The sequence below is a fragment of the Mus caroli genome, chromosome X (assembly GCF_900094665.2).
Source record: "Mus caroli chromosome X, CAROLI_EIJ_v1.1, whole genome shotgun sequence".
Taxonomy (NCBI): domain Eukaryota; kingdom Metazoa; phylum Chordata; class Mammalia; order Rodentia; family Muridae; genus Mus; species Mus caroli.
The window spans coordinates 40,655,396-40,667,220 of NC_034589.1; the positions used below are offsets into that span (position 1 = coordinate 40,655,396).

An 11,825-nucleotide genomic window follows, 5' to 3' on the forward strand; every position below is an offset into this window, starting at 1 on the left:
AGATAGATAGATAGATAGATAGATAGATGCAGCTGCTTTAACCATTAGCATTAAGATTACAAAGTGAAGGCTTATAAGGCAGAGTGTCCTGTTGAAAAAAGGCAGAGAGGGTCTTGGTTACCCTTTGAACATTAGGAGTTCACAATAATGTGCACAACATTTTTTGTAAAGATTCTTTCTCCATTTTCTTATTGTTTCTTTCTCTAGACTTCAGAGCCACAAGTGTGACATTTCTGATCATCACACATGAATTTGGAAGTGGATAATAGATGCTGTATATAACCTACTGACATTTTATTAACCTTTTAAACTACTAAGGCTTAAGACATCTTTGCTTCTTAGCTCTTTTCTGTTAAGGGCACTCCATGTTCTGTCTATTCAGCTTAAACAGTGCCTTGTGTTGTCTAAATGACTTAGTACAGGAAAAACCTTCAGTTGGATGTCAGATTTTTTGAAAGTATGAGTCAATGATGAATAATGTATATATGGTGAGTCTGGAGGAATCTGTACATGTTTTCTGTTTGGTCAAGCAAGTTAGTAGAATGCATTATGAAGTGTTTGGGCTCAGATCAGGGGGATGCCTTCAGGTAATACATATAGCCAGAATGAAACCAGTGGGTGAGACAGCAATAGAGGTTACAGCAACTATACAGAATATGAATATCAAGACATCGCATCCCAGAGAAAGAAAGCAAGGAACTGTGAAAAGAGATATGTAGAGAGATTTAAAATGGCAAAGAATGATCACTACCCCCTTCTCTTTATTCCCTGAGAAGAGCGCAGCAGCTTAGACGGTGCATCAGTGCTTATTAAAGAATACCGTGTTAGGAAGATCCCTGGGTGCCGCTGGAGTATGTGTGGTCTCTGTGAGCATAGTGATACAGGCTTTATTTTTTCTCCCTTAAAGCTACGTGGCTGGAGGTTATAGATAGAACAATGTCAGGCAAGAATTTCTGAAAGTTAACAATATATAATGTATAACTTAGAGGTGGCAAATGGAAGAGGATGCTAAAAATTGAGCGTGGCTTTCTCCACTGGGGTTCTTCCGAAGGCTGCCTTCAGATGCCCTGTAGCCTATTTTAGATGTGTGGGGTTTGTTTGGTTTCTTTTTTCATATTCTTTACATTTGAAACTATAAACCTAAGGTAAATTAACATATTTCTCTTTGAGTGTTGGGAGATAATTGAGTTTATTTTACACTTTGAATTTAGTTATTTGTCTGGTATGTGTCACTTCTGGATTTTTGTCTTATATTCTTTCAGAAGACTCGTAACAATAGAAAGGTATGTAAGACAAATAATAGCCCCTAAAAGTCTTTGCTGAGCTATTAATATAAACAATAAGTTCTAAAAGCAGACCCTTGAGTATTTATGGTATTCTAGTTCTTTGGTTGCTACATTCCATGTTATTACTTTTAGATCTTGGGGCTTATGATTAGAAACTTGAATCAAGCCTAAAGTATCCATATATATGCATCTAATGTGCAGAGTTGTCTTTAATTCCTGAAAGCCAACGCAATTCAGTTAAAGAAGCAATGAGAAATCCCAGTAGTCCTTGTGATGAGACCTGAAGGAAGAATTAGTATAGAATAAACTGAAACCTAAGTGTAAATACAGTCCCTCAGGGTACTCTATTAGCAATTGTGACATCATGGTCCAGCTACTGGTCATGCATAGACTGTACTATGACTGTATTAGATTCTCACTTCAGAATATGGAATGCATCCAGAGGATGCACACCCTAAGCACAGATGAAATGCTTACTAATTGAATAAAGCATTTTGGGAAGGAGACTGTTTTAACTACTGCAATAATTACTGAGTGCCTTCTAAGCATGCATGTCTCCTATGAGGGAAAAAAAAAAAGGCAAAAGCTTAAGAGAAAAAGATCACATTGTATCCACTCGAGAAGATTTTGAAGGAGATTTAATGCTTTATTCTGAGGCCCTTTGATTCTAATCCCTTTTCATCCGTTAGGAGAAATCCCTTCTGCAGATGGTTCCCTTGGATGAAGGTACCAGTGAGCGACCCCTCCAAGTCCCCAAAGAGATCTGGCTTCTAGTAGATCACTTGTTCAAATATGCATGTCACCAGGTAAGTGAGAGAAACCCTTCCCTGCAACTGCAGCATGTATATGAATCATATAGGAAATTAAGCTGCATATCCACATAGTGTGTTTAACCATGCCAGGAAGCCTCCATGTGGCTATAATGTCAGAGCACTAAAGCATACAAGCTAAGCTAACCCTGAGTCTGAGGGCAGAGGCAGGACCAGAACTGAGAATGCCCATGCCTTGCTTATACGATTTTCTCTGGACTACTGAGTACTCTGTCTATTGTGACTTCAAGCCCATTTCTTTAACAGAACACTGGGTTTTCTTTTAAACCCTATACTAAAACCCTAGCTACTCCCAACTCATTCCCCTTTTTAAAAATAGAACTTTCTTTGACCAAATTGAAGGGTGATGTTCTCAGATCTACTAAGAGCAATATAAGTCGGAAACCAAGTTGTATCATGAATGTGCCATTCACACTTTTCCCTTCATCCAATTCTGTCCACATTTGTCAATGGCTGCACTTGTGCAGGGTACACTGTGTTTCCTAGAGGCTCTGTGGTGCACTACTGGGCTTCCTAATCTGGCCATCTAGTCCCTTGCCTTATCAAGTAGAGACTGAAATGTCATTTTTCTGACAGGTCATTTTCTTGCTTGAAATAACATTTCACATGGATTATAGAAATGCTAAAGGAAAGCAATATTATGACCAAACTTCCTTCCCTAACTGTTAATACATGCGCCACCCTTCACTTTTTGTCCTGTTGCTCTCCCAGTTTCTGGGCCAGCTCAGAACTTGAGGGGCTGGCTGTCTTGCCTTGTTCCCTTCATTCATACTTCTTTGGTAGGAGGACTTGTTCCAAACCCCTGGAATGCAGGAGGAGTTACAGCAGATCATTGATTGCCTGGATACCAACATTCCTGAGACAATTCGTATCCTTTCTGCCCAAGGCTTGAGAATATGGACAGATACTTGGGCAAAGTTTTTTCTGTGTCGAAACAGACTAAGAGAAATCAAGGGGAACCTAACAACAACTTCTAATGAGCATTGCACATCTGAGCCCTAGCACCAGGAGTGTTCTTCTGCCAGTTGGTCGTTCCTGCTAACCTTCCCAGCCATGTGCTTTCAGAGGGCAGGAAGAAGAATGAGAGGAAACACTGGCAGCTAGTTTATAACCCATCCAGTGGACCCTGTCATGGTGCAGGCTATGTTCTCCAAGTCTCTAGTTATAGTGAAACCTCCCAAGGGACTGGGAAATTCTGTACCAACTCAGCTGTAGAGCACCTGGACAATTATAAAACCACAGTCAGGGATAGTGTGTGCAGAAAGAGAAGAGAAAAACCATCCCTGTAGAGGCTTGAGGAAGGGAGCCAGACAGGTCTCTGTGTGGCTTTTTTTCTGGGTTCCTCTTCCTTTAACTCAAGGTAATTCAGCTGGCAATAACCATTCTGTGGCTGAAGCACTGCTCATTTTCCTGGAAGCTCTGCCAGAGCCAGTCATCTGTTATGAGCTGTATCAGCGATGTCTTGACTCTGCTCATGATCCTCGGATCTGCAAACAGGTGAGTTTTGGTGCTCTGAGATATGCTCAGTGCAGGTTCTCCCATAGAGAAACGGTCAGTTTTACAAAACTCTATGATAGAATGAGACTGGGTCGGTTATTTATGATAGGACACCATAGTTAAAAATTAAGATCCTTGAGGGATCCAGTGAGATGGTTCAATGGGTAAAGGTACTTGCCACTAAGCCTGTTGACCTAAGTTTGATCCCGAGAACACAAGTGATGGAAGAAAAAAATCAACTCCTACTAGTTGTTCTCTGATCTCCACATGGGCCCTCCCCAGCCCCCCCCACACACACACACACTAAATAAGTAAAGTTGAATTTAGGTAGTATTATTTTTATTATATTCAAATATTTTCTAGTTTGCCTATTTCTGTTAACAGAAAAACATAGTGAGGTAGATACTGCTCACCCTGGAGTGAGATTACAAAATGAATTGTAAGTGCAGTTCTAGTTGTCATTACCTGAAAGGGTAGATGACAGTTGGGAGCCACCGCCACCTCCTCCTTCTCCTCCTCCTTCTCTCCTTCTTGATGTATTTTGGATCTTGCAAAGATTGTGGTCCACAATGGCTGAGCCTAGCAATGAATCACATCAGTGAGTGTTGGTAGGAGGTACCCATCATCGCCAAGTGGCATTGTAGAGAAAAACAAGTTGACTGATGCCTTTGCTGTGAGGGAAAAAGGAAAAATAACAGATGGACACTTTCCTTCTGCTGAGGCACTGTGTGAACGTGACTCTGTGCTGACTACATGGCCTGGTCATGAAGAGAAACCAAGCCATACTTACTCCAGAGTCATAATCTGGCACGTAAAATACTGCTTATGGTAATAGAGGGTAGTGACAGACAAATGGGGCCTCCAACAGTTGGGTTACAAATTATTCTTATGGCAGCTTTGGAGTCTCATTCCCTATGAGCCATTTAACCTTATTACACACTCGTCTCTAAAAAACAGGTCATTTCCCAGCTTCCAAGGTGCCATAGAAATGTTTTCCGCTACTTAATGGCATTCCTTCGTGAACTCTTAAAATTCTCTGACTACAACAATATCAGCACCAACATGATCGGTAAGGGGGCTTCATGAGAGAGTCTGTGCGGAGTGCTTGTTGGACAGAATCTGGATGCATTGTGCATAATGTGTACCGTATTTGATTTTTGGGAACATGGCAGTCCCTTCCCTCCTGCTGTTCTTGTTCCCTGCACCCCAAACCTTGAGGTTTTGCTTAGGTCATGTCTGACAGTGGGCTTCCCCTTTTCTTTCTCCCACCCTCTAGCTACCCTGTTCAGTAGCCTTCTCCTAAGGCCTCCACCAAACCTCATGACAAGACAGACTCCAAATGACCGCCAGCGTGCCATCCAGTTCCTCTTGGTCTTCCTGCTTGGGAACGAGGAAGACTAAGTCTTTTCCTATCTGAGATTCTAGAGGAGGAAGACCTTGGGCTCCGACTACTTCAAAACGATCTGAAAAGTTATCACACAAAAAGGGTCTACTGTAGGATCTTACATTCTGTTAGTAGTAAAAAGGGAAGACTTTTCCTAATCCTTCCTTACCATATCCTACACAGCAAAATCCTTTTAGACATATATTGCCAAGCCAAAGTTACCATATTTCGGTGTTTTTGTGTTTACTCTTTGTAAAGCAAAGAGGTCTGTATTTACACACCTTTACCTAGGGGTATGTTTTCTGCCCTGCTTCCCAGTCCTCATGATTATCTTTAATACCCTAGGCCTGGATTGAGAGGCCTTCCTGTTCTAAGCCTGCAAGCACTACTTGCTATAGCTCAGACTTGTCTGCAGTTCTTTGTACGATGCACTTTGGACCCACCCTCTCCTCATGTCACTACTTTGCACACTTCCTCCATGCTCTCACTTTGAAGGAAGCCTGGATGAGGCTAGTGACTCTGTGGGTGTCCTGAACAGTGAAGTTCACTGTCTCCGTGTGATTGTTACATGCGTTTGTGCAGTTCTACTACAATGATATCTGTATGTCACTGTAATGTTGGCCTTCGTGGGGAACCACACTTGGTGGAGCCCAATTCCCTTGTCTCAGACCATGGTTAGTTACATAATTTTATGAACTATAGAGATGGCATCCCACTGATGTGAGAAACATCAGAACAGCAAGGAAAGCACTGTGATTATATCAGAATGAAAACATCCCTGCTTCCCACTCCCCGTGCCCGGCTACTATCCACACTTGACATGCGGAGCAATCCTGCATGTCGGTCCCCATCTTCCCCACTAGAAACCCACTTCCAGAGTAATGTTTGCATCACAGTCAAAAGAGAAGTCTGTGCACCTCAAGTGAGGTCCCAGGAGCTTTCCTCACCCTCCAAACCAAGTATTGAGGGTAACCCTCAGAACTGGCCTCTCTCAACAGGGCTCACTCTGAGCTCCACATCTGCCTCCTTCAAGCAAAGACTTAAAGACTGCCCTTGACTCCTTGACACTAGATCAAGTGCTGTGTAAGAGAGACTGGTCCGTGGGACCAGCCATACACATTACCTCTTCCACTTGAAACGACTCTAAGGTTTTCATTTTATTCAAGCTTTGTGGGACAGACAAACTTTTTAAAAATTAATTTGTTGACTGACAAACCAGCTGCCAGCTTCTGGCTGCAAAACTGCCTGGTGAAATTGACTTGCTTGGTTTCATTCACCAAACCAACCCAAGTCGTCTCATTCTTGCCTATTAACATCTGATGTAAGGAGCTTATATAGGCTGTGTGTACAATCTTGGGCACTGATTCCATCAGTAGTATCTTGTACCATCCAAGGAGAGGGCCAGGAAAACATCCACCATCAAATGGTTTTCCAGCTTCCTCATCTCTTCAAAATTGAGTTCTTGGGAGAACAAAAGGTATGTATCCTGCAGTAGTTAAGCCGTTAAATAATTGGGAGTTGGGAAATCGGAATCAAAGTATTGGTGCCAGCTCACTGAAGATCTGATTGGGTCAACAGTTGATTAGTGGAAGACTAGCAGAAGAATTTTGTCTTATCTATTAGGCCAGAAAGTAATCACTGAAGAAGCAGATGGTAGGAACTGGAGCAAGGTGGTCCACAGGGGGGTGCCTCTCCTGTGCCCATTTTATAATACCTTGCCAAGCTTGGGTCTTTAGATGAGCAAGATTATGGTTAGTGGGGGCTCTGTGGAGCATGCACATAGTGCCCTTCCTTCATCAGGCCAAAGCACCAAGTTGCTTCACTGCCTCAGCCTTTTGTCCAGCTCAGCCTGGGATGTATATAGGGTTGAGGGTTTTAGACAATCTCTAGGAAGGGGATACAAAACAGATAAGATGGAAGAAACCTACTTCCCTATCCTGCCTATCCTGTACCTCAACCTCTTAATTCCTAATTCCTTCAAGGTACTATTTCATAGTTGCTCTGAATTAAGGATTTCAGGTTTAACTGGTAGTGAAAGACTGCACCTAGCATCTTCGGGAAGAAATGATTCCAGTCTATTGGCTGATACTACATTAGTCTCCCTTTCTGATTCTTAATCTGTAGTTCTTTGTTATATTTCACAAAAAAAAAAGTCTCAGTCACTACGCAAAGCTGCTAGTGGGGTTCTGTATTTTGTGTCATCTTTTTTATTATAATTTATTGCAATTTTATGAATAAATATATGTTGTGTGAAAATTCATTGTGATCTGACTGAGAACTGAAGAGGGGAGATTTAATATCACTTGGACTCACTTGACATTTTTACAGGCCCCATCCAACCATACCTGTACATGTCACTACTGAGCCTACAGAGAAATACCATTTAAAATTGTTGTGCTGGGGCTGTAGCTCCATTCTAGAGCGCTTACTTAGCATGCACAAAGCCTTGGATATGATCCTCAGCACCAGGAACAAAAACAAGAGTGTTTTCCTGGGCTGATAAGATGATTCCATGGGCAAAGGTACTTGCCATCAAGACTAGTGTCCTGAGTTCAATTCCCAGAAGCCACATGGTAGGAGGGAACCGACTCCAGAAAGTTGTCATCTAACCTACACATGTGTTGTGACATGGCCACATAAATAAAATTGGGACTAGAGCAATGACTCAGCAGTTAGGAGCACTTATTGATTAGTTGTGGTTCTCAGCACCCACATCTGGCAGATCACAACTGCTATAATTCTATGTCCAGGGGAGCCAAGAGCCCACACACATATGGTGCATGTATAAGAAGCCATGTATTTTATGAGACTAATAAAGAAGTCCTGTACTTTCAAGCCAGCAAAATCATTTCAGGCAACAGTGAGTTCATCAAAAGAAATAGGGTGGTGGTGGGGTGGAAAGGGATTTATAATGGAATCTTACTTTGTTGCTGAGGCTGGTCTTGAACTCAATCAATGATCCTGGCCTAGTCTCCCTTGTAACTAGGGCTATAGCCACACACCATCTTGCCTGGTTGAATACTGTTTTTTTATTATTATTATTAAATATTTTCTTAATTTATATTTCAAATGGTATGCCCTTTCCTCAACTCCCCTCCAAAACTCCCTATCCCATCCTCCCTCCCCCTGTTCACCAACCCACCTACTCCCTCCTCCCTGACCTCAAATTCCCCCACACTGGAGCATCAAGCCGTAAAAGGACCAAGAGCCTCTTCTCCCATTGATGCCAGATAAGGCTGTCCTCTGCAACATATGCGGCTGAAGCCATGAGTCCCACCATGTGTTTTCTTTGGTTGGTGGTTTAGTCACTGGGAGCTCTGGGGGTACTGGTTGATTCATATTGTTGTTCCTCCTATGGGGCTGCAAACCCCTTCAGCTCCTTGGGTCCTTTCTCTAGCTCCTCCATTGGGGACCCTGTGCTCAGTCCAAAGGTTGGCTGCGAGCATCTGCATCTGTATTTGTCAGGCTCTGGCAGAGCCTCTCAGGAGACAGCTATATCAGGCTTCTGTCAGCAAGCACTTGTTGGCATCCACAATAGTGTCTAGGTTTGGTGACTGTATATGGGATGGATCCCCAGGTGAGTCAGTCTCTGAATGGCCTTTCCTTCGGTTTTTACTCCACACTTTGAAACTCCTCTGTGATGGTTTCTATATCCTTGGACCAAGGAGTGGCACCATCTGAAGGTGTGGCCTTGTTGGAATAGGTGTGACCTGGTTGGAATGGGTGTGTCACTGTGGGTGTGGGTATAAGATCCTCAGCCTAGTTGCCTGGAAGTCAGTCTTCCACTAGCAGCCTTTGGATGAAGACATAGAACTCTCAGCTCCTCCTGCACCATGCAAGCCTGGATACTGCCATGCTCCCACCTTGATGATAATGGACTGAACCTCTGAACCTGTAAGCCAGCCCCAATTAAATGTTGTTTTTTATAAGACTTGCCTTGGTCATGGTATCTGTTCACAGCAGTAATACCCCATGGGTATTTTGTTCCCCCTCCTAAGAAGGACCAAAGACACCACAGTTTGGTTGTCCTTCTTCTTGAGCTTCATGTGGTCTATGAATTGTATTTGGGTAATCTGAGCTTCTGAGCTAATATCCACTTATCAGCAAGTGCATACCATGTGTGTTCTTTAGTGACTGGGTTACCTCACTCAGAAGATATTTTCTAGTTCCATCCATTTGCCTAAGAATTTCATGAAGTCATTCTGTTTAATAGCTAAGTAGTATGGATACTGGTTCATAATCCAATAAATGCCACAGCAAAGTCACATCCATGATCTTGTCAGCTCCAGAAACATGACAAGTCCTAACATACACATTTCAGAGGAACCCGGTTGCCCCTGCAGTCAGCCTAGGGGGATTAGATCTGACTCCCAAAGAACCTGTTTTTCACATAACCCATTTTAGAGCTTTTGAAAACCAGTCTATTACTTGGGGTGATAACGTACATACATTTACAAATACGTACAGAAGGCTGTGGGATGAGCTCTCTGGCACTTGGAGATGATGCCCCTCAGTTGATCAGGGTACCACTCTTGGCTGGCCCATTTACAGCATGAAGTTGTGGATTCTGACTTCATCACCCTGGAGACTGAAGCCGCTCTGCTGGAGATTGCTTCTTAACCAGGCCTTCTTCCAGTTCCCTCCCACAGTGAACCTGCCAGATGCATGTGCTGACTCAGTGTTGTTAGGAATGGGTTTTTATTCTAGCTCCACCCAAAGGCTTGGCAGAATGTGTTTCCCTTCAAAAGTGATGTTCCCTTCTGTGAATGGAGACTAACACCCAGCAGTTTCTGTGTAGCAGTGGGCAATGTAGCCGATGCTCTTGTGTTAGAGAGGCCCCACTAGAGCATTCTTGATGCAAGGCAAGTTGAACAGGATCTGGATGACTTAATAATCCATAACCACATAGTGTAACTATAAAACCACAGAATATTGTGGAGAGAGCCTTAGTTAATGATGTAATCCATTGTCGTTCAAATAGGGAGTTCAGAGCGGACAATGATTGACCCACCCTGTAGTTCGGTGGGGAGAAAAGGCATAAACTTTATAGTCTAACATGGGTCAATGAACACCCTACAGAACATTAGCCTATGCTTGCCAGGTCCAGCATGACCTTGGAGTGGGGGGTGGGTGTGGTTCCTGCCCCTGGGGATGGAGCCAGCGGGCGTGGGCCTCCTTGAGTAAGGGCTGTGTAGGCCTAAGGCTTGTTTGTATAATACACATATTTTACATTTCTCCTTTAAGGAACTTCCTCCTCATTAATGTTAATGATTCCATGATAACAGAGATAGCAGGAATCAAAGGTGTGGCTAATTTCTCAGCAAAACAGTACTTGATGGGACCTTCAGGATAGCCCTTCAGCCTGCGGAAAAGAACTCTAAAAACATGAGTTCCAAAATATATAATTTCCCAACTATGCAAAAAAATAAGGATGCACTGTGAATTAAATGAGGGGTTTCATGCTTCTCAAGGAACAGAGGCAGCTGCGTTAATGACCCAGCTTATTAGAAAGATACAAAGGCAGGCAGATATTCCTGAGTTCAAGGTCAGCCTGGGAGTCAAGGCCCAGGTGTGGTAGAAACAGTAATTTCAGGACAGGGTCCCACCCAGCTAACTTGTCGCCTGTGTAGTACAGAGGCAGGCAGATCTCTGGATTCTTTAGAATGTTAAAAGAAAATGTGTGCTTGCTGCCTCCTAAGAATTAAGGGGCTGGGGTCAAGGGATGCCAATTCACAGGAGACTAGCAAGAGAGAACTGCTTGGAGAGCTGTCTCAAACAGAAGGGAGACAGAGAGAAAGAGAGAGAAAGCAGATCAAAGAGACAAGGCCAATCAGAGAGAAAGAAAGCAGAACAAGAGAGCAAGCAGGCCTGGAAGCTGTGCTCTCTCCAGCAGAGCACAGGCGGCTGGCTTGCACCCACAATTGGACTTTGAGTAGTTTGTTTTCACGGCTCCCAGACACCCCTTCTCTCAGAACCCTTCTCCAAGATGAGACTGGTCCTTGATGTATGCTCGCTCACCAGTTAACATTTAACCAGAATGCCCTTACCTTGGCTCTGCTATTTAATCCAGTTCCTGCCACTTCTTTATTGTGAGAGACTTTTGACTAGTTAGCCTGTAGTTTTCTTGCCTGTAAAATGAAGTGAGTATAATATTGACTTTATGTAGTGTCGTTTCATGAGTCTCATCACTTCCTTGTTGAAAATGCTAAAGCCTTACCTGGTATGTCTAGAACAATATCCCAACTTTCTCATAGCCTTTGAGGTAGGAAATTGTTAAATGAAAGATACCTTAAGCTGCCAGCAATAGTACGTGGCATGTAGAAGCTGCTATATAGTTTTCCCACTCCCAGCTGTAACTGTACCTAAGGCTTTAGATTTCTTATTGCTAATAACCTTGTCAGATAGGTAAGTATCAGCTGGTGCTCAACCTGTTCGACTCTTATCATCTGACTATAAGACACACCATCATGCCAGCACCTATGCCTCTGTATTTCAGACCTTATCTGTAACTCATTTTCAAATTATTATTATCGTGTGTGTGTGCGTGCGTGTGTGTGTGTGTGTGTGTGTGTGCGCGTGCGTGCGTGTGTGTGTGTGTGTGTGTGTGTGTGTGTGTGTAGCAAGTATGTGGAGGTGCCCACAGGAGTAGAAGCATTGGGTCCCCTAGAGCTGCAGTTACAGGTAGTCCTGAGTTACTTGGTATAGATCCCAAGAATAGAACTCAGATTTTCCTCAAGCAAAACTTGCTTTTAGTTTGTGAGACATCTCTCTTCAGCCAGACCTGCTCAAATTAGAAGAGGAATGAATGGCACACTGATGTGCTACATC

General features: G+C 43.2%; 1 protein-coding gene across 3 annotated transcripts in view; it reads left to right on the forward strand.

Moving 5' to 3' along the window:
* Ocrl (OCRL inositol polyphosphate-5-phosphatase) overlaps positions 1-7,253 on the forward strand; it is a 54,152-nt gene extending 46,899 nt beyond the window's left edge. For all 3 annotated transcript variants that reach the window (XM_029473237.1, XM_029473239.1, XM_029473238.1), the window contains 5 exons: positions 1,976-2,092; positions 2,900-2,984; positions 3,486-3,613; positions 4,571-4,682; positions 4,890-7,253. In XM_029473237.1, coding sequence (XP_029329097.1) covers positions 1,976-2,092; positions 2,900-2,984; positions 3,486-3,613; positions 4,571-4,682; positions 4,890-5,014 — 567 coding nt within the window. In that variant the 3' untranslated portion in view covers positions 5,015-7,253. The remainder of the gene's footprint in view (positions 1-1,975; positions 2,093-2,899; positions 2,985-3,485; positions 3,614-4,570; positions 4,683-4,889) is intronic.
* Positions 7,254-11,825: the final 4,572 nt, after the last annotated feature.